Source organism: Helicoverpa armigera, chromosome 11, assembly GCF_030705265.1.
Source record: "Helicoverpa armigera isolate CAAS_96S chromosome 11, ASM3070526v1, whole genome shotgun sequence".
Taxonomy (NCBI): Eukaryota; Metazoa; Arthropoda; class Insecta; order Lepidoptera; family Noctuidae; genus Helicoverpa; species Helicoverpa armigera.
In genome coordinates, this window is record NC_087130.1 from 4830010 (window position 1) to 4849448 (window position 19439).

General features: G+C 34.5%; 6 protein-coding genes across 7 annotated transcripts; 3 read left to right on the forward strand and 3 right to left on the reverse strand.

Annotated features, from left to right (window-relative positions):
- Nucleotides 1-992: 992 nt before the first annotated feature.
- Nucleotides 993-1831, forward strand: LOC110370118 (uncharacterized protein C7orf50 homolog). The gene has a single exon (XM_021325850.3). The coding sequence runs from the start codon at nucleotides 1102-1104 to the stop codon at nucleotides 1828-1830; it is 729 nt and encodes a 242-aa protein (XP_021181525.3). The 5' UTR covers nucleotides 993-1101; the 3' UTR covers nucleotide 1831.
- A 4-nt stretch (nucleotides 1832-1835) lies between these two features.
- On the reverse strand, nucleotides 1836-2628 carry LOC110370119 (thioredoxin, mitochondrial). Its single transcript, XM_021325851.3, has 2 exons — nucleotides 2355-2628; nucleotides 1836-2187 (listed from the first exon to the last, which is right to left on the reverse strand). Exons 1-2 carry the CDS (start codon nucleotides 2537-2539, stop codon nucleotides 1926-1928), a joined length of 447 nt encoding a protein of 148 aa, XP_021181526.1. The 5' UTR covers nucleotides 2540-2628; the 3' UTR covers nucleotides 1836-1925.
- Nucleotides 2629-2930: 302 nt separating this feature from the next.
- LOC110370074 (eukaryotic translation initiation factor 3 subunit L) lies at nucleotides 2931-6874 on the forward strand. Of its 2 annotated transcripts, none has more exons than XM_021325790.3 (10): nucleotides 2931-3091; nucleotides 3215-3313; nucleotides 3521-3685; nucleotides 3936-4159; nucleotides 4246-4387; nucleotides 5035-5175; nucleotides 5454-5741; nucleotides 5826-6011; nucleotides 6133-6366; nucleotides 6679-6874. In XM_021325790.3, exons 1-10 carry the CDS (start codon nucleotides 3065-3067, stop codon nucleotides 6811-6813), a joined length of 1641 nt encoding a protein of 546 aa, XP_021181465.1. In that variant the 5' UTR covers nucleotides 2931-3064; the 3' UTR covers nucleotides 6814-6874. The 2 variants fall into 2 exon arrangements, with proteins under 2 accessions (XP_021181465.1, XP_021181466.1); XM_021325791.3 differs by having other exon boundaries at nucleotides 4246-4378.
- LOC110370073 (pentatricopeptide repeat-containing protein 1, mitochondrial) lies at nucleotides 6865-9284 on the reverse strand. The gene is made up of 4 exons (XM_021325789.3): nucleotides 7723-9284; nucleotides 7476-7648; nucleotides 7226-7397; nucleotides 6865-7113 (listed from the first exon to the last, which is right to left on the reverse strand). Exons 1-4 carry the CDS (start codon nucleotides 9166-9168, stop codon nucleotides 6886-6888), a joined length of 2019 nt encoding a protein of 672 aa, XP_021181464.3. The 5' UTR covers nucleotides 9169-9284; the 3' UTR covers nucleotides 6865-6885.
- A 55-nt stretch (nucleotides 9285-9339) lies between these two features.
- On the forward strand, nucleotides 9340-11812 carry LOC110370053 (glutamate-rich WD repeat-containing protein 1). The gene is made up of 7 exons (XM_021325761.3): nucleotides 9340-9748; nucleotides 9873-10038; nucleotides 10284-10502; nucleotides 10709-10845; nucleotides 10928-11082; nucleotides 11354-11571; nucleotides 11656-11812. Exons 1-7 carry the CDS (start codon nucleotides 9444-9446, stop codon nucleotides 11791-11793), a joined length of 1338 nt encoding a protein of 445 aa, XP_021181436.1. The 5' UTR covers nucleotides 9340-9443; the 3' UTR covers nucleotides 11794-11812.
- Nucleotides 11808-15892, reverse strand: LOC110370052 (mismatch repair endonuclease PMS2). Its single transcript, XM_021325759.3, has 8 exons — nucleotides 15558-15892; nucleotides 15277-15436; nucleotides 14746-14889; nucleotides 14460-14661; nucleotides 12703-14379; nucleotides 12417-12615; nucleotides 12187-12336; nucleotides 11808-11978 (listed from the first exon to the last, which is right to left on the reverse strand). Exons 1-8 carry the CDS (start codon nucleotides 15612-15614, stop codon nucleotides 11898-11900), a joined length of 2670 nt encoding a protein of 889 aa, XP_021181434.3. The 5' UTR covers nucleotides 15615-15892; the 3' UTR covers nucleotides 11808-11897.
- Nucleotides 15893-19439: the final 3547 nt, after the last annotated feature.

The following is a 19439-nucleotide window of genomic DNA, read 5'->3' on the forward strand; positions in this document are numbered from 1 at the left end:
TAAAATAATGCATTTTCTCATCACATTAAGTAAAAAAATTCATATAGCATTATTATATATATCTACATATTAATGTAATATAGAAGTATAATTTTTAATTGATAATCGACTAATTTGTATTTAAAATATTACTAAATTCTTTGAAAAAAATAATTACTTATAATTTTGTTGTCTTTGCTTTTTAAGTATCTAGTATCCATCGATATATATGTACTACGTACTAGATAGAACGTTCCGAACAAAAAGCTTACCACACTGAACTGCAGTGCAGACTATGCAGTGCCCAAAATGGCAAATCAGAGCGATTTTGACGCCTGCGTCAGATGGATGTCTATGAAACGACAATTATAAAATAGAAAATACATATCAAGGTATAAACTTACACATATAAACTATTCGAGAGTCAAGTTAGTAAAATTACACGCTGTTCATGCTATTACAACGCTTGTATATCATACTTTTCATTTATAATTCAATTTTACAAATATGCATTAATTTGTTCCCGCCCGCCATCTTAAATTATGGATTAAGAAAATCGTGCAGAAACAGATGTGCCATAAAACTGGTAGTAGGTAAAATATCAATGAAAACAGACTTCACTTTGTCATTGTATGTTCTTACTTTCAAGAAAAAATAATTAAATTCGCGAAAATTTGTGATAGCCCTCTTAAGAAAAAAAACATCGTAATTAATATTAAAAACTCTAAAAATAAGTTCCTGGTTTTAATATATTACATGATTTTGCATTCAATTAGATATAAATAAACTTTTTGATATATTACATGATTTTGAATTCACTTAGATATAAACTTTTTGAGTAATGAAAAATGTAGGCAAAATACGAGCGACACTTCAGCAATTAACATCAATGAGGATGACTACATGTCACAATACGTCAACGAGATGTCAACAGACGACATAAGCGGGTAAATTATTTGTATGGATGTTCTTGTCTATCGCTAGAATATATGTCAATGCTAGTATCTATTTATTTTCTATTGACACTGACACTAAAGTGACATAATCGAAACCTGTGTAATATAACCTAAAACCAAAATATAAGCACATTTTTCAATTGATTAGTATTAGCTTAGTTTAAACATGGCTAATAATTACAAAAAGAAAGGCAAGAATAAAAAGAAGAAACAACTTAGGGCTAAAAATGTTGCTGCTGGTGAAGAACGGTCAGAAGATCATCAGGACCAAGTTGAGGATCAGGGAAACGAATCTGATGATCAAGGTGAGCCCACTAGTGACAAACCTATTAAGAGACAACACGAAAACGATGATGACTCTGACGCTGAAGACAAACCGAAGCGAAAGAAGAAGAAGAAGCAACCTGTTGCTACAGAATCAACAGACAAGAAAGGAAATAAGTCAATTAGACAAATAAAAAGAGAAAAGCATGCAGCACGCCAGGCTGAGGCTCAGACCGCAGCTAAAGATCAGCTTAAAGGTCAATGTATAAATTACCTATCACAGTGGAAACATGACAAACAAAACTGGAAGTTCATGAAAGCAAAACAAGTATGGCTTTACAAGAATAAATTTTCAACACATTTAATACCAGACTCTTCATGGCCAGTGTTTTTAGAATATTTTGAATCTGCACAAGGCAATATTCGCAACATGTTGTTGGAAGATGCTAAAAAAATTATTAAACAAATGGACGAATGGACAGAGTCTCAAAATGGGGATGGAAAAAACAAAGAGATTGAAGATGGAGATGACGAAGAAAATGAAGACGATGAATCAGGCTCACAAACCAAGAAACCTGATAATAATGTATATAAGAGAGCTAGGGATTTAATACAATGTCTAGAAGAATAAACCTGTTGTTTCATTTGCATTTATTTTTTATCAACTACATGGTAACAACAATAATTTAAAGAGTGCGAAATACAATATTATCACATCATATTATCTTAAATAACTTCTTTCTTGCTTTCATCAGAAGTAAAGCCTTCAATCCATTTGCGCAGCTTGTCTGTGTCCTGCAAGCCTACCAAGCGATGCAAGACCTTTCCATTCTTGATGGCCACCAATACAGGCACAGAGCTCACTTCATAGTCCAAAGCCAAGTCTGTCTGTTCATCTATGTCAACTTTGGCAAGAACTACCTTGCCCTTGGATTCAGAAATAATAGATTCTAGTCTAGGAGTCAGCAGGCGACAAGGATTGCACCATCTGTAAATAGATTGCAAATATGTACCTAAACATTTTGTTTTTCTTTTTATGTTGGGTGGTGGTGATAGTGACGTTTACTGTCTACCAATAACATTGCATAATGCTTATCAGGCAGATTACAGAACTTAATTTAGTCAGTTTACGACATTATAAATCCGCATACTCACGTAGCAAAGAAGTCAACTACGACTGGGACTTTGCTGTTGATGACTTTATCTTTGAAGTCATCCGTACTTTGAATTTTGACTATATCGCCTTTCACGGACGTTACAGATAAATATCTGATAGGTTGAGGCGATTTCAATGCGTTTGCATTGCGAACAAATACATTGACGACATTTTTTGCGAACATTTTTGCGTAGTTTTTTGACAATTTGCAAAAAGGACGAAAGCCCACAGATTTGGTGACAGACTGACTGAATGAGAAATTTTGTGCGGTGTGAAGTGTGAACTGTGAATGATGTCAACTACATAAAAACTGTTAGAGTGGCACCCTATGAGATAAGTGACTCTTTCGACTCGACTATCTTACTGTGACGAATTTTGAAATTACTGCTTATTACGGTTGACACACCTGAACATTATTCGCTGCTGTAAGTATTTAACAATCGAGGTATTCCTATGCTATCTAGTAGGTAGTTTCGCCACACTCCTGGAGAAAAGAGATCCTGAAAAGCTTGAAAAAATCGACTAAAATCTCTTAACGCCAGTAATTCACTCCAGCAACTCCCTAGTTTATTGCATCTGTACCTTGCTGCTGTTCTACATTCTTTTTTAGTCTGTGGTCGTGGAAGATATCCGCGACAGCATTCTTTTTCCGACAGATTGTAATGAAATAAACTGTTTTCTGAAGTGTTTTAGTTGAAAATACATTAAAATGTATTCCAGTGACGACTATAATGAGGTATTCATTGACATAATACCAATAATTGAAGCTTTAGTAACGAATTTCCATCATAACCTCTCAAGTGCAAAAACGTAAGCAGCTATCGGAACACTAATAAATGCCTAATTTCTGTGTTTTTAGGGTGGATATGAATCCTACGGGGATTATGAACCCCATACAGGTGATCCCCAGTATGACTTGGAATTTGATAGATCTTCATTCTATAAAATGCCTGACATGGTAAGTAACTAGTTTTCAATAAATGGCATGATTCATGTCTCGTTTCTATATTTATGCTGCAATAATGTACAAGATTCAGATCCACTGGAATAAATTTTCTGAGCAAAGTGACAACTCTTACAGATTGTTGTAAAATTGAAAGACAGAAAAGAAATAATTAAAGGACACCTGTAACTCTCACTAATTTCTGTTCCATTTACTTTTTAGGTCAAGAAGTTCCTTGTCTACTTCCGTAACATGATCAATGAGGGAGTCACATATGAGATCCTGAACCTCTATGAGAATACATTCCCAAAACTTACTGAACAGTATTTTGAGAATACTCCATGGCCCGATGAGAATGAGGTTGCACCTGTTGTGGACAATGACCATGTAAGTACTAATATAATTTAAACTATTTAAAAAGAACTATAGAGTTTTAATCACCATGCTTGCTCAATGCAGGTTGGTGATTCCACCATTCCAGTTTTCCTCTAATTGTTTTCTTTCACCTTTACTGATGTACTTAGAAATTACAATATAAGTTGCCTGAACTTTAACCAACTCACACTCATTCTTGAGAAACAAGTGCTTTTAACTACTAGGCTTCCACAACTATAAAAAATAATGTAAAATGTTTCAGGTATTCATGATTCTGTACAAAGAACTGTACTATCGCGATATTTACGCGCGTGTGCCTGGTGGCCCAAAACCTGAGCAAAGGTTCCACTCGTTTTACAACTACTGCGACCTCTTCAACTACATCTTGTCTGCGGAGACACCTGTGCCCCTGGAACTGCCTGACCAGTGGCTGTGGGAACTCATTGATGAGTTTGTCTATCAATTCCAGTCATTTGCCCAATACAGGTATGTTAAAAAATTATTGGGCTTTGTTTAGGTGTATTAATATTATGGATGTAGGTAAATAAATATTATTTTTGCATCTCTTTTAGGTCCCGCACATCAAAGCTGAGTCCTGCCGAGATTGATGCCCTCAATACTGAGAACAAGGCGTGGAATGTCCTCTGCATTCTCAATGTGTTGCACTCCCTTGTAGATAAGTCTAACATCAAGAGGCAACTTGAAGTAAGTAATGTAAGCTGTAAACTTTTTTCTTTTGTTTTCCTTTTTATTTCATTTTTTGCATGTGAGAATGTTGGTGTGTAAGGCATGGAAAATGTAAGGGAGCTTGGAAGTGATAGTGGTAACTGTTTTATTATTGACTGTTGTGGAACAAGGCTTGTGATGAGGAATTGATAGAGGATGGAAGTCTACCATAACATATCAATACCATATCATATAATTAACAAGAAGTGTATGTATAGTATACATAGTGTATGTATTAGATTACATATTTGGTGATTGAAAAAAAATGTAAATTTTTTGAGATCATAACAGTTCACATAATTTATCTATTACATAGTACAAATTACAAATTAATATAATACACTAAGGGCTGATTTTTCAATCACCAGTTACTTTATCTGAGGAATAAATTCAGCTGTTTGATATCTTTTCTATATAAAAACTGTCAAAACGTCAAACATATTCTTCAAATAAACGTTATGTCGTGGTTGAAAAATGGGCCCTACCAGTAACATTCTGTAATGTGGATTAACACCTTGTATGCTGGTGCGCAGATCTACGCGAGACAATGGATTTTCTATTGTTCTCTAATTAGCGGCATTCAAGAGGTTAATATGCAAGTGACATCCCGCCGCAATATAATGTTAAATTTCCAGGTGTACGCTGCTGGCGGCGACCCTGATTCAGTTGCGGGAGAGTTCGGCCGTCACTCCCTGTACAAAATGCTGGGCTACTTCTCCCTCGTAGGCCTTTTGCGCCTTCACTCTTTACTTGGAGATTATTACCAGGCCATCAAGGTAAGACTATATGAAAAATATTTAGAGGATTAATATCAAATAGATTACTCATAGTATAAAACAAAGTGACTTTATCTGCCCCTTTGTATGCTTAAATCTTCAAAACTACGCAACCGATTTTTATGCGTTTTTTTTTATAAAAAGAGTGATCGGAGAGGAAGGTTTCTATATGTATACCTAATAACATCCATTAAATCCAACGCGTCGCACGCACCTGGGGAGGGTCTCTAGTATCCTATAAATGTATATTTAATAATACATATTTTGTACTGTTACAGGTCCTGGAGAACATTGAGCTCCACAAGAAGTCTCAGTACTCTCACGTGCCTGCGTGTCAGATTTCTACATCCTACTACGTGGGATTCGCGTACATGATGATGCGTCGGTACGCCGATGCCATTCGCACGCTTTCTTCAGCTCTGCTGTACATGCAGCGCACTAAGCAACTGTTCTCGTCCCGTTCGTACCAGAACGATCAGATCAACAAGCAAACAGAGCAGATGTATCATCTGTTGGCTATATGCCTGGTCCTCCACCCACAGTGCGTTGATGAATCCATCCAGCAGGTATGTAATAGAAGCTTAAACTTCTTGGTTAAGACTAATACTATAGACAGGTACAGACTAACACTATTGTTTTAAATTTTATAGGTGCTGCGTGAAAAGAACTATCACGAAAAGATGTTCAAGATGCAATATGGTGACCTGGGAGAATTCGAGAGCTGCTTCACCTTTGCTTGCCCCAAATTCCTGTCCCCTTGCCCTCCGCCCATCGAACCCGGCTCCAACTACGGCCGTGACGCCGTCAAACACCAAACCCAGGTGTTCATGGATGAGGTAAGTTAGCTTGAATATAATAAGCATTTGGTTTCATAATCCCTTGACAAGCTATTTAAGAAAGACGTACACGAAAATGAAAGCCTTAGAAATAGTGACGTAACTTAATAACTTTCTCCAGGTTCGTCAGCAAAAGATGCTGCCAACGATTCGGTCGTACTTGAAGCTGTACACGACCCTGCCCCTAGCTAAGCTGGCCGCCTTCATGTCGGCAGCGCGCGGCGGCGACCGAGACGCGGCTCGCGAACATGCCGCCCTCGCCATCCATCTGCTGTGCTTCAAGCATAAGATGAAGAACGTCGTCTGGACTAAGGGACCTAGTGGTCTTGATGGAAAGTTCCAGAGCGGTTCTGAGGTAAAAATATTATATGACGTGGCATATTTCATATTTTTTGAGCTAAGCAAATGCGATGTTTGCTACACTTTCAGTTGAGAACTACAAACTAAATACAAATATAATGAGACTTAGGTAAACCTTATACTCACTACTACTACTTGCCACAACCAGATAAAATCAAGGATACTTTTTATCTGGTTGTGGCAAGTAGTTCAGTCGTGACGGGGGTGAATACGCGCGTGGGATCTAGACAGAAAATAAGCCTATAGATATAATCAATCATATTATACCAAGATTATTAATGGAAAATGTTTTTTTTTATCTTTTCAGCTGGACTTTTACATTGATAATGACATGATTCACATTGCTGACACCAAGGTGGCTCACCGTTTCGGCGATTTCTTCATTCGCAAACTGCTTAAGTTTGAAGAGCTCAACCGCAAACTTCACCACATCAAAATATAATCTGTCTCAAATAACCTGAATTTGTAACTGCTTAAAATAAAGTTACAAATATTTCTAATAATGTCTTTTATTTTACGTTCTAGGGGCATAGGGCACATATTTTCTATTCCTTTTATAAAATTTCTTTGGTTCCTCAATTTGGACAGAGTGTCGCTGAACTGTCTGTGGAAAGTTTTCTCTGAACTGCTGCCAAGGATGTTCCGATTTTAACGCTTCTTCAATATTGACGTCTTTCAGCCAACTGTTATAGTATTTAGAGAATATTTCATATGACTTCTTAAAAACTTCTGACTTTCCACTCTGAAACAAATTATTGTACATATAAAAAGTGACTGTCTACGAATCACATACTGCTTTAATTACAGGCAAATACTAAGGTGTTATAAGTAAACTCATTGAGATTCCCACATACCTGTTTGATGATATTTTGGCATTTGTCATTGAAGGCTTCCAGGTGTTTTAAGAATATGCTGTTAACTTTAATATTTTCCTTTTTGACTACATTCATGATGTACAAGACATAGCCAAATTGCACATTGGCTGTCCCGTGTCTCAGCAATGCACCTAGAACTTCCATATTAACCCTGCAAAATAGAAGAGCACAATTTATATTAATTTGGCTTCAGTCATATTCAGTTGTATCATCATAAAATAAGTCTTACTTCAACTGTTTTTCCTCCATTTCTTTGAGAAGTTTCTCTGCACTCTCCTTAGTTTTACAGGCCATTGCTAGCACACCATAAGTCATAATGTTGACTTTTAGTTTCAACCTTTTTGAATGTGGATACCTCTTCTTGCGAAATTCTATTTCTTTTGTAATAATATCTGGAACTGCCTGTAGTAAAAATAAAAATTAGGATAGAATAATATCAAAAAACATATTAACACTGCAATTATTGAAGAACTTACAAATGCAGCATCATAATCAGATCTCATGCACCTTTTCTTTATAAGCATATTGTAAAAATCAATATCAGCTTTGACTTCAAAAGATTTCATTTGCTGTAGCAATTTTTCCTCAGCTTCTGTAGTGTTATCTAACAACGGTAGCATTTGTGTAAAGGTTTTGATATCTGGTTTTATTGAAAAAGCTTTCATTTCATTCAAAAAGTCATCTTGCCCTCCCACCACTGCAAACTTATCTTGTAATGTATGAACTTCTTGTAATGCTGTTACTTGCTCCATGTTTAATACTTTGGATAATAAGTTCGGTGCAGTCCTTGTGTTTCTGCTTTTATCCAATTTATTTACAAATTCCATGGTTACATTGTTTTTCTTATCAATTATACTTAAATCACTAGAAGTCGCCTCTGTTCCTACGTCACTAACAGACTTTGGAGCACCAAGTAATGCTTTTTCACCTTCTTCTATTTCTAGAGTTTTACTTGGTTCAGTCAGTTTTAACTTCTTCCTACTATTTATTTGTAATTGTATGTGAGAGTTTATCATACTGATAAGTTCCTCAATATCTTGCTGACTGCCTAAATTACAATCTTTTACACATTTTAACATTAAATTAAAACTATAAATATTAGGCTTCTCCTTCATTTTCAGCATTTTCCTCCAAACTATGAGGGCATGGCGCAACCCATTTTGTTTGTCAGAAATACAAGCTTGAAGAAGGTGGTTCATAGTATGGGCTTTTATCCTGAACTTCTTTGCCACCATTTCATCAACAAGTTGGAAAGCTGTAGGTAAGTCACCACATCTACCAAATGCTTTAATCATTGCATTATAGTTTGTCACATTAGGTTCGTATCCTTTCTCAATCATCAGCTCTTTAAGATGCTGGGCTCTATTCAGTCCATCTGCTGGCCAGGGACTGTTAGCACAGGCATGAAATAAGCAAGTGTAAGTATCTCCAGTGGGCCGCAGCGCTCGTTTCTTCATATCATTGAACAATTTAAAAGCTTTTTTAGTATATCCAACATCAGCACAAGCACCAATGAGTATGTTATAAATGTAGTTTTCTGGTTTCACCCTATCTTCTTTTAACATTCTTACTTCCAGCACGTCCAAAGCTTCTTTAAGTCTTTTATATTTCAGGCATTGCTTAATTATATCGGCGTATTGCTTCGTAGTTAATTTCTGTTTATTTAAAGGTTTATTTTCTAAAAATTGCTGCTCTTGTATATCGCCTTCATCTTCAAGTTCGTCTGAGGTATTATCTGACCGGGATAGAGTACCAAAGGTGTCAGGATCTTCTAAATATACCAAGTTATCTTCTGTTTTGAATTCCCTTGGCTTCTGGATTTTAATTTCTTCGGGCAGAGCAACAGAAGTTGCAATGAAATTGTGACGAATGACATTAATATTTCTAACAATTCTCAACAATTTTGTGCACCGGAAAGCCATAGCAAAATACTATTTAATTAATTAAAACACAGTTTAAACATACAAATTAATATTATAACCTAAAATACAAAATAAACCAAATTATGACATGTGAACAGCTGCCACTGTCAAACCGAAATCGATTTTTACATTTTTTACTTCTGTGGTCAAGGAATGCCGAGTCGAGTGTCAGTTCAGTTGTAAAGTCAAAATCGAGCGACTCGACTGAAAGTAACCTAAATCACGCGTGTCGTGTTGTTGATAGTAAAAGAAAGTTACTTCTGTTATTTGTAACTATGTCGGCTAACGAAGCAGAAGACCAGATGGAGGCTAGTTCCTCTGGAAGTGAAGATGAGGTTATGGAAGGAGAGGAAGAGGACGATGACCGTCCCAAGACTTATCTCCCAGGACAACCTTTGAAGGAAGACGAGCGGCTAGTGTGTGACCAGTCGGCCTATGTGATGCTACACCAAGCTCAGACAGGCGCCCCTTGTCTAAGCTTCGACATTGTTCCTGATAATCTTGGTAACGACAGGAATGAGTACCCGATGACCGCTTATTTGGTTTCCGGCACTCAGGCTTCCAGTGCACATTTAAATAAGTAAGTCGAACTTGTTTATTAAACTATAGGCAACATATTTTTATAAAATAGAGAATCTCAAATTCCCTAATATTATCTTGCAAATGTAATTATCAGGAATGTTGAAACAATTTTTTTATTTTAGTTTGTTAGTGATCAAGATGTCAAACTTGCACCAAACATCGAAAGCTGAAGATGAGGAAGAATCTGATGAAGAAGACGATGATGATGATGAGGAGGAGGATGAAGAGAAAAAGCCACAAATGACATTCTCTTTCATCAAGCACCAGGGCTGTGTCAATAGAATTAGGGTAAGAAACATCTCATTTTTATTCTCTTATTTATTTACATACTTATTTATAGTAAAAATAAAAAAAAACATAAAAAAATTGATCCCTATCGCTGTTGACTGGGAGAATCTCAGCGGCACATTTTATATTGTGAGAACTAAAAAATATCCAAGTTTTTACTGATTAAATCAGACTATTACAGATTACTGATAAAAAAACTACATTGACTTGAAATATATGACCATGAACACAATAAATTTTTACAGGCAACAAGTTTCAGAAATTCAGTTCTAGCTGCAAGTTGGTCTGAATTGGGCCGAGTAGATATTTGGAACATAACACAACAATTACAAGCAGTGGATGACCCAACTCTGCTGGAACGCTACAACTTGGATACTGTTAATAATCCTGTCAGACCTCTTTACTCATTTAATGGACACCAGCAAGAAGGATTTGGAATAGATTGGTGTCCCACAGAACTTGGTGTGAGTAGACAATCTTTTAAAACAATTTTGGAACACAGTAACTTTTTATTGATACGGTATTGAATTGCACAACTTCCATTATTATTGCCCAAATTCACTAAGGCAGCTGTAATACTTTATGTCTCTGTTATTAAAAATAATTTTAATTTTCTTATTTATCATATAGTATGATCATGTAGATGATTAAAACTTGTTTGAAATTATAGGTGCTGGCAACTGGTGACTGCAGGAGAGATATACACATTTGGAAGCCCAACCAGGCTGGGACTTGGGAAGTAGACCAGAGGCCTTTAGTGGGACACACTAGCTCTGTTGAAGATATACAGTGGTCACCTAATGAGAGGCAAGTCATCACATCACATCCTAATTAATGTTAGGACCTATTTACAACATAAAAAGATTAATAAGGAATTTTGATATTTCAGGAATGTAGTAGCATCCTGTTCTGTAGATAAATCAATAAGAATATGGGACACAAGAGCAGCGCCTCACAAAGCCTGCATGCTGGCAGTTGAGAATGCTCATCAAAGTGATGTCAATGTTATTTCATGGAATAGTAAAGAGCCATTCATTGCAAGTGGTAAGATCATCTACTTTCATTATAAAATTAATACAAATTATTTTAAAAAATATATATAAATTTTTTATAATGAATATATTTTTTAATACAGGTCCATAACTATGTAATGTATTGGTGCCATTACATGATATAGTTATCTGCATGGATATTGAGCCCTGACCTTCACCTGCGCAGAAGCGATTTATTGGTTTCCGTCGAGAGCTCAATATCCGTGCTGGTAACTATACCTATGATATAACAGTTTTTGATAAAGCTTTATTGCTAATTCCAGGTGGAGATGATGGATTCCTTCACATTTGGGATTTAAGGCAATTGGCAAGCAAAACCCCAGTGGGTACTTTCAAGCACCACACGGCGCCTATTACCTCGGTTGAGTGGCACTGGACTGAACCAAGTGTTCTGGCATCTAGTGGTGAAGACCATCAAGTTGCTCTTTGGGACTTAGCTGTAGAGCGGGATGATGATGATGTGGTTGATGAAGAATTGAAGGTATGTTTGATCCTTAAAACTATAAAATGTCTTAAAGCTATATGGGAATCCAGTAATTCAACATACTTCAAATTATTGTTACAGAATCTACCACCCCAACTTCTATTCATCCATCAAGGACAGAGTGATATAAAAGAATTGCATTGGCACAAACAAATGCCAGGAGTCATGGTAACAACAGCACACACTGGATTTAATATATTCAAAACTATTAGTGTATGAATAAAACAATAAAATTTAATTCAATATTGTTTTATTATCTTCATGATTAATAGAAATAGTAACATGATTGAGATTGATTTTAATACTCGTAAAATAAGACGAAATCAGGTGTCAAGCCTATCCTTAGTATGGACCATAGCTAGATTTACTAAATGTCGAATTGTAGGTCTGCCATGTGGACAATTCTAGAACAAAAGAAAACTATGATAATTGTTGAGAGGCGACTGCAAAACATGGTAAGGTACAGTCAACTTCAGGTCAGTGGTAACAGTTTATAGGAAAATTGTACTTATTACTATTGAGTTTAGGTGCATGACAGTTACCATTGATGTGCCATCTACCATACATCCAGAAAAAAAAACATAACCAGAATTTACTTAAGACTTCACTTACCCATGGTTTGTCTATTTCAGCCATGTGGTCAACAAGCTTCTTCATATCTGCTTTGCTCAGTGCTGTGCCTATCATTACTGATTTCCGACAAGCCCTGGATGCAAACATTGCTCTTACCCTACTAGGTCTGCAATATTCTGAAGGAGATTCCTAAAATAATAATGATGAATTCATTAACAACAGAAGATGCAAAAACTTCTAGTTTTGCTGAGTATTTTTATAACACATACCTTTAACATAAATAACAGCTCTTCTATATCTTCCTTCCCAAAAATCCAATTTTTTGACATGGGTAATGTCAAAAGCTTTACCCTCTTTGTTGGCAAGGCTTCTTCATTGATTTCAAAAGTAAAACCATTCTTCTTGAAAACATCCAAGTTATCTATCAATATTTGTTCATTCACTCCAGCTAGTTCAAGTTGCTGTGGGCTGAAAATAAAACATAGTTGTATTAATTTTTCGATTCTGCTCTCACTCACCTCAAGTCTAGATAAGTCAAGTCTACTTTAAACTTACATTACCAGTTTTTGACTAGTTAACTCTGTAGTTTTCTGTAATGTTTCAAAATTATAAATCTCATCTGTAGCGTGTTGATCAATTATAAAAAGATCATCTTCCAATTGCGTAATTATGAAACCTAAATTAAACTGTCCAATGACATGCATTTTTTTGAACGAGTCTTTAGATATTTCCTTACTCAATTCTTCCTCACATTTTTTGTTGAATACAGGATTTATTTCACTTTTAAACTTGACCCTTGTTGGAGCTGATTCCCTCTTATTGTTTACATACATACTTGTTAATGCCTTAACATGTTCTAGAGATGTCTTCAGAGTTACAGATTTTCTATTATTTTTTCCTAAATCTTCCTTATCTGTTACAATTTTCTGCTTTTTAGGTGTTCTTTCTTGGACCTCACATGAAGAAGTATTAGCTTTTGTTTTTACGGCTTTCGTATTACAATTTGTTGTGTGTGACTTCTCTATCACAACATTAGAAAGATCTCTAATTTGTGTAGTAGGCAAATCTTCAGTAAAATCTAAATACATAATTTTCTTTTTATCATCTTTTGCAGATAACTTGTTATCATCTTCTGCAGATGATTTGTTATCATCTTCTGCAGATGATAAGTCATCAACATCTATGACTTTATTTTCATTAATTTCCCTTGTATTATCATTCCGCTTTACCGAATCGCAACTCTCTAGTTCTTCATCTTCAGATTCAAGGATGTCAGCTGATTCATTGTTCTTATCTTCAATTTCTTCTTCTTGATCAACAGTATCTTCGAAATCTTCTTCTACTTTTATAAAATCTGTTTTCTTGGTTTTTGATGAGATGAAATCTAGCATTGTTGTCGATTTTCGCTTGAGTTCAACTTTTGTTGATTCTTTATCATCTGTAGACACACTATTAGCAAGCTTTGTTTTATTTTGAAATTGTTGCAAAAAAGAATTAAAAACTCTTGGTTGTTTCAATTCTGGTTTGACATCTTTACTTTCTGCATCTTTACTTATGCAAAAGTTAGGAGTTGATTCTATCTTTAATGTGCTAGGTATAGTTTCAAACAGTTTTACTAAGGAGTTTTTCAGTATATCCATTATAATTTTCTCTTTTGTGAGGAATATTTTACGTTTATCTGGAGTCACATTTACATCAACGGTTGTTCTTTCCATTTCAACATTCAAGAATACAAAAGGGTATTGATTTGAATTATACTGTCTGTATATTTCATTAATGACTTTGATAATCTTGGTTGGCTCACAAGGTCTAGAATTGACATAGTAAAACTGCCTGTCTGTGCTTGAGCGTCCACTGCCATGTGCACAAGAAGAGATAAAACCTGTAAACTCTATTGGTTTTACAATATTTTTATGACCCTGAGACTTTTGTGAAGCATTTATGTCATTGTTAGTTGCATCAGCTTTATCTGCATCATTTGAATCTTCAGATAAATCAATTTCAATGTCCTCTATTTCAGCTGTTTCATTGTTCTCTTGAACTTCTCCTGATAAACCTTTGAAAATGTTATCTTTTATGTTTGTGCCATATTCAGGTTTTATTTCAAGTAATGTTTGCAGTTGTTTCACTCCAAAGACGCTTGCTATATTGTCTTTGTAAGATGAACCTTGACCTTGTGTTCCCACAACAAGTGACTTAGGATTGGAGCTTGTCTGATTATAGCAAGTAATTCTGAAAAATTCACATAATTTGCAATGTAAACATTAAAATGATAATCCCTTGCGTACTATTGCACAGGTAACAAGACTTACTTTACTCCAACTGATATCAAACAATATGCATACAGTAGTTGTGTCATTTTATTGAACTCCCTTTTGGCATTTTTGTGAAATTCTTTTTGTCTTACTGGTAGTGATGAAAATAGGTTTGTTAAAGTAACAGTTGTACCAACTTGTCTTGAACATGGCGATTGCTTTGTTATGTTTCCTTTGTGGTCATATTCCAATTTTGTAGCTGAAATTCATAAAAATGTTAGAATAAGGTAATTATCACACAGGTCCTTTCTAAGTCTTTATTTTTTATATTTATATACCATACCGTATTCACAATCTTTATGTCTTGTAGTGATTGTGAGATCGGCTAGAGAACATAATGAACTGAGAGCTTCTCCTCTGAAGCCAAAACTTGTCACTCCAAGTAGATCTGAATATTCACTTAATTTTGATGTGTGATACTTTAAAGCTGTAACATTAAGATAGTGAATTGTTTTATTTGATTGTATGTAAAAGAAATGTTTCTTGTCAGCGGGAGTAGTGGTTCCAATTACAAATGTTTAACAGGGGCGAGCGGCCCCTGTGTGCAAAGCGTGCAGCGCACACAGGCACCAAGAAAATAGGGACACTCTTATCTGCCAAATGATGGCGGGTGCCCCTCTACCGCCACCAAGGCTATCCTATATTATCGCTTCCTGAGTATTTGGTATTTTAGTATCTAACACATGATAATGGGTCGACTTTTGCTATAATGATGATGATTTATATATAAATGTCTGGCATATAGGTACTTTTTTAATTTTGTGCAAATTGTTTAAGACAGATACAGAATTTCTATTGTTTTGTTAAAACTTACTTAAAGCAGCAAAGTTATCTTCAGTGACACCTGTACCATTGTCTGACACTTCAATCAGATCAATCCCATAATTTTTAAATCTTATATCAATAGTAGTTGCTCCGGCATCTAAAGAATTTTCTACCAGTTCTTTCACAGCCACTGCTAGACTCACCACAACCTAACAAAATTGGGCATAAATTATCATTAACGCTTAGCTAAAATGTATTAAATATATCAAATGAATCTTAATTTAAAATGTATGGAAGACAGTAGATAATTATAAAAGTGAAAACTCGTACCTGTCCCGAACATATTTTGTGAACTGTATCAGTAGCAATAGGCTTAATAATATCCATAACTTGGCTGAACTGAAACTTATACTAGTAAATTACACAAAAATCTATACATTTCTTGAAAATTCAAAAATAAAATCATTGTTTTCCCGCTTGCCTTTCCCGCTTATTGACATTGACATATAAATAAATTCCACAGATGTAATTTCGAAATGATTGAATGGAAGTAGACCGACCTTCAGCACCGAGGAATAGAGGTGTTTTTCATTCATGGCCCGTTATCGATACCGTTTGCAGAAAAAGTGGCTGTACATTATCTGTTTGGTTTGAATTTGTCATTTTGTGCTAATGTCAATGTTGGCTAAGTCATGTCTATTGTAGGTATTCAAACTTCTGGTCTTCTTGAATATCTTTATTAATAGTTAAAGAAATACACTCACATTTTGTTAGGAATTATAACATTGTTCTCACTGGTTTTTACATCATGACAATTCACACCACAGTCATTCTTTTTCATAGACTAACAACCCTACATTTTTTAAATGTCATAGACTATAAATTCCTAACACCTTCTCCTATTTTTAATATATGAACATAAATTAAAAATACCTTATAATTACTTCAGAGACACCATCAGTTTTCAAAACATTAACTTAAACAAGTATTCAAAACATTAACTTAAACACTTCTAATCATAACACTCAATAATTCACACAACAACTTTATCGCAATGAAATTTAAATTTTTCTTTATATAGTGGTTTCGTCAACATATCCGCTATCTGATAATTTGTAGGACAATATATAATATCTAAATATCCTTTCTTATAATTTTCGTGTATAAAATAAAATCTCACATCTATATGTTTAGATCTCTTGCTGAATGAACCTGTTTTTATCAATTGGATAGCACTCTGGTTATCAATATTCAAACTAATCTTAATACTGCTACCAATTAATTCACTTATAAAAGTCTTTAAGTATAAACACTCTTTAACGCAATCTGCTGCTGCTATATATTCAGCTTCAGTTGACGATAGACTTACTATCGGCTGTCTTTTGGAGCACCAAGCTATAGGTCCACCTGCCAACATTATTATGAACCCTGTTGTACTTCGTCTGGTCTCTGTACAACCTGCATAATCTGAGTCACAATATGCATGCAATCTTGTAATATCTTTCCCAGCATTATACAAAATCCCTTTATCTCTCGTTCCATTCAAGTACTTCAACACCTTCTTTACTGCTAATATGTCTTGCCTTGATGGATTTTCTACCTTTTACTTGCTTCATTCACAGCTTGACTGATATCTGGTCTTGACCTGGTTGACAAGTACAATAATCCACCAACTAGTTCTCTGTATGGAAAATTTGACGTAGCCATCTTAGATTCATTTTCCTTTCCCACAATGCATGGAGTATCTGCAGCTTTGGAATCATACATATTATATTTTCTAAGTAATTTTTCTGTATAATTCTGCTGATGCAACAAAATGCCTTGTTCTGATCTTTTATTTCAAAACCTATATAGTTTTGAGGTTGTTCATATGTTTTAAGATAAATTCTTTTTCCAATTGATGCAAGATCTGTAATAACTTTTCCTTGTCTTTTGATATGGCCAAACCGTCATCAACATATATAGCCAATATTATAGTTTTGTCTTCGTTAAAAAACACACACTGATCTGACTTTGTAGCTCTCAGTCCAAGTTTCCTTAAAGTTTCTGTAAATCTTTTATTCCATGTCATTGGTGCCTGTTTTAGCCCATATAGTCCTTTCTTTAAACGACAAATTTTATTAGGCTGTCTTTCATATCCTTCAGGAATATACATAAATATGTCTTCCTTTAACTCGCCATACAAAAATGCTGTTTTCACATCAAAAGTTATCATTTCATATTCCTTTGAAGCAGCAATTGCTATTAATGATTTTATTGCTGATTGACTTACTACTGGACTATATATTTCTTGATAGTCAATGCTTTGCTGTTGAAGCCTCTCGCTACAAGTCTTGCTTTGTAAGTACCATTTTCTTTTATACAAAATACCCATTTACTTGACAATATCTTGTGTCCTTTTGCTCTTCCTATATCAACTATTTCCCATGTATTGTTACTTTCCAATGATTCCTTCTCCGAATTTATGGCCTTCTCCCAATTATTCTTTTCAGCAGACTTCATGACTTCATCATACGTAAGTAATACATAATCTTGCAGGTAAGCTGGTTTTCCGTTGTCGTTTTGTATTTATAGTTTCTATAGTTTCTATCTCTGCAGTATTACTTTCTTTATTTTCATCATTTTCTACTTCATCAATAATATCTGGGATGTTGTCTTCTATTACATTCCTTTGTTGTTCTAACTCTTCTATTTCATAATAACTGTCATCACTTTCTTCTTCTTGATTTATTTCTTCTTCATTATTACCTGGTATTATTTCTGTTATCACCGAACTTCCTGTTTCTTCATACTTTTCTCCAATTTTCTTATTATTATTAATTATAACAATATCCCTTGCTATTTCAATTCTTCTTTCTTCTTTATTCCACAATCTATATCCATTATTAGTATATCCAATCATGATTAACTTTTTGCTTCTTGGATCTAGTTTCTTAATATTTGAATGTAATTGTTTAGCATATACTATTGAACCAAACTTGCATATATTAGATATATTAGGCCTTTTACCATGCCACATCTCATAAGGTGTCTTATTCTTCAAAGATTCACTTGGTAATCTATTTATAATATAAGTAGAACAGTATACAGCTTCACCCCACATTTCTTTATCTAACCCTGAATCAAATAGTAATGCTCTGGTTTTATCTAATAAGGTTCGATTTAGTCTTTCTGCTTTACCATTTAGTTGTGGTGAATATGGTACTGTATAATCTAGTTTTATTCCCTTTTCAGTACACCATTTTTAAAATCATTGCTTGTGTATTCACCTCCATTATCGCATCTTATGGTAGATACCTTTTCTGTTCTCTCTCTTTCTGTTTCTTCTATATAATGTTTTAAATTTTCTTTAACTTCATTTTTATATTTAAGCAAGTATATTTTTGTAAAATGAGTATAATCATCCATGACGGTTAAAACATAACTATAGCCATCATAAGTTTTGTTTTCGAACGGTCCACATACATCAGTATGTAATAATTGAAGTGGTCTACTGGCTCTGTTTCTTACTGTGTTAAATGGGAGTCTTGTTTGTTTAGCTTGTGTACAGATTTCACATTCGTCTATTTGCCTTAATCCATTTATTTTTATTCCATCTGCCACATCTGGTAATATATCTAGTATTTTCTTTCCTGGATGTCCAAGTCTTTGATGCCATTCTAAGGCAGTGCCATTTTCTTTCATTAACAGTGTTTTTTCTTGCATATTATTATCATCCAAATTAATTTTATATAAACCGTTTCTTTTTTCCTGTTAATATTAATTCTGACTCCTTATATATTTTACATTATCTTTGGTAAATATAACCACTCCTTGATTGTTTGTAACTGCATTAACCGATAATAAATTTTGTGATAAGTCAGGAACAAGCAGGGTATTATTAAGAGTACATTTATTGCCAATGACTTTACCAGTCCCTTTCACCTCTATTGTTTCTTCATTTGCAGTCAAAACAGATGATGGTTTACATTCAAAAAATTTTAGTATGTCTAAATTTTTGGTCATGTGTGCAGTACACCCAGAATCTACAACAAATTCTTTCAGTTTTGGTTCTTGAATTTCACCGTTTGTAAAAAATGCCTTTTCTATTCTTTTGTTACTTTTTCTTCATTCTCATTCTTATTCTTATTTTTGAAAAAACAATTTTCTTCTCTGTGATTAATTTTTTTACAGATTGAGCACTGTTTATTTTTAAACTTACAGTCTTTATCT

Excerpts from the sequence above, each read along its gene's own strand:
- LOC110370119 (XM_021325851.3), bottom strand. The coding sequence starts at position 2,539 with ATGTTCGCAAAAAATGTCGTCAATGTATTTGTTCGCAATGCAAACGCA. Across the intron at positions 2,188-2,354 it reads GTAGTTGACTTCTTTGCTAC|ATGGTGCAATCCTTGTCGCC; the intron begins GTGAGTATGCGG and ends ATCTATTTACAG.
- LOC110370074 (XM_021325790.3), top strand. The coding sequence starts at position 3,065 with ATGTATTCCAGTGACGACTATAATGAG. Across the intron at positions 3,092-3,214 it reads CCAGTGACGACTATAATGAG|GGTGGATATGAATCCTACGG; the intron begins GTATTCATTGAC and ends CTGTGTTTTTAG. Across the intron at positions 4,388-5,034 it reads GGCAACTTGAAGTAAGTAAT|GTGTACGCTGCTGGCGGCGA; the intron begins GTAAGCTGTAAA and ends TTAAATTTCCAG.
- LOC110370073 (XM_021325789.3), bottom strand. The coding sequence starts at position 9,168 with ATGGCTTTCCGGTGCACAAAATTGTTGAGAATTGTTAGAAATATTAAT. Across the intron at positions 7,649-7,722 it reads CTGATTATGATGCTGCATTT|GCAGTTCCAGATATTATTAC; the intron begins GTAAGTTCTTCA and ends TTTTTACTACAG. Across the intron at positions 7,398-7,475 it reads ATGGAGGAAAAACAGTTGAA|GGTTAATATGGAAGTTCTAG; the intron begins GTAAGACTTATT and ends TCTATTTTGCAG.
- LOC110370053 (XM_021325761.3), top strand. The coding sequence starts at position 9,444 with ATGTCGGCTAACGAAGCAGAAGACCAGATGGAGGCTAGTTCCTCTGGA. Across the intron at positions 9,749-9,872 it reads TCCAGTGCACATTTAAATAA|TTTGTTAGTGATCAAGATGT; the intron begins GTAAGTCGAACT and ends TTTTTATTTTAG. Across the intron at positions 10,503-10,708 it reads GGTGTCCCACAGAACTTGGT|GTGCTGGCAACTGGTGACTG; the intron begins GTGAGTAGACAA and ends TTGAAATTATAG.
- LOC110370052 (XM_021325759.3), bottom strand. The coding sequence starts at position 15,614 with ATGGATATTATTAAGCCTATTGCTACTGATACAGTTCACAAAATATGT. Across the intron at positions 12,337-12,416 it reads AGCTGTTATTTATGTTAAAG|GAATCTCCTTCAGAATATTG; the intron begins GTATGTGTTATA and ends TTATTATTTTAG. Across the intron at positions 11,979-12,186 it reads CTGAAATAGACAAACCATGG|AATTGTCCACATGGCAGACC; the intron begins GTAAGTGAAGTC and ends CTTTTGTTCTAG.
- LOC110370118 (XM_021325850.3), top strand. The coding sequence starts at position 1,102 with ATGGCTAATAATTACAAAAAGAAAGGCAAGAATAAAAAGAAGAAACAA.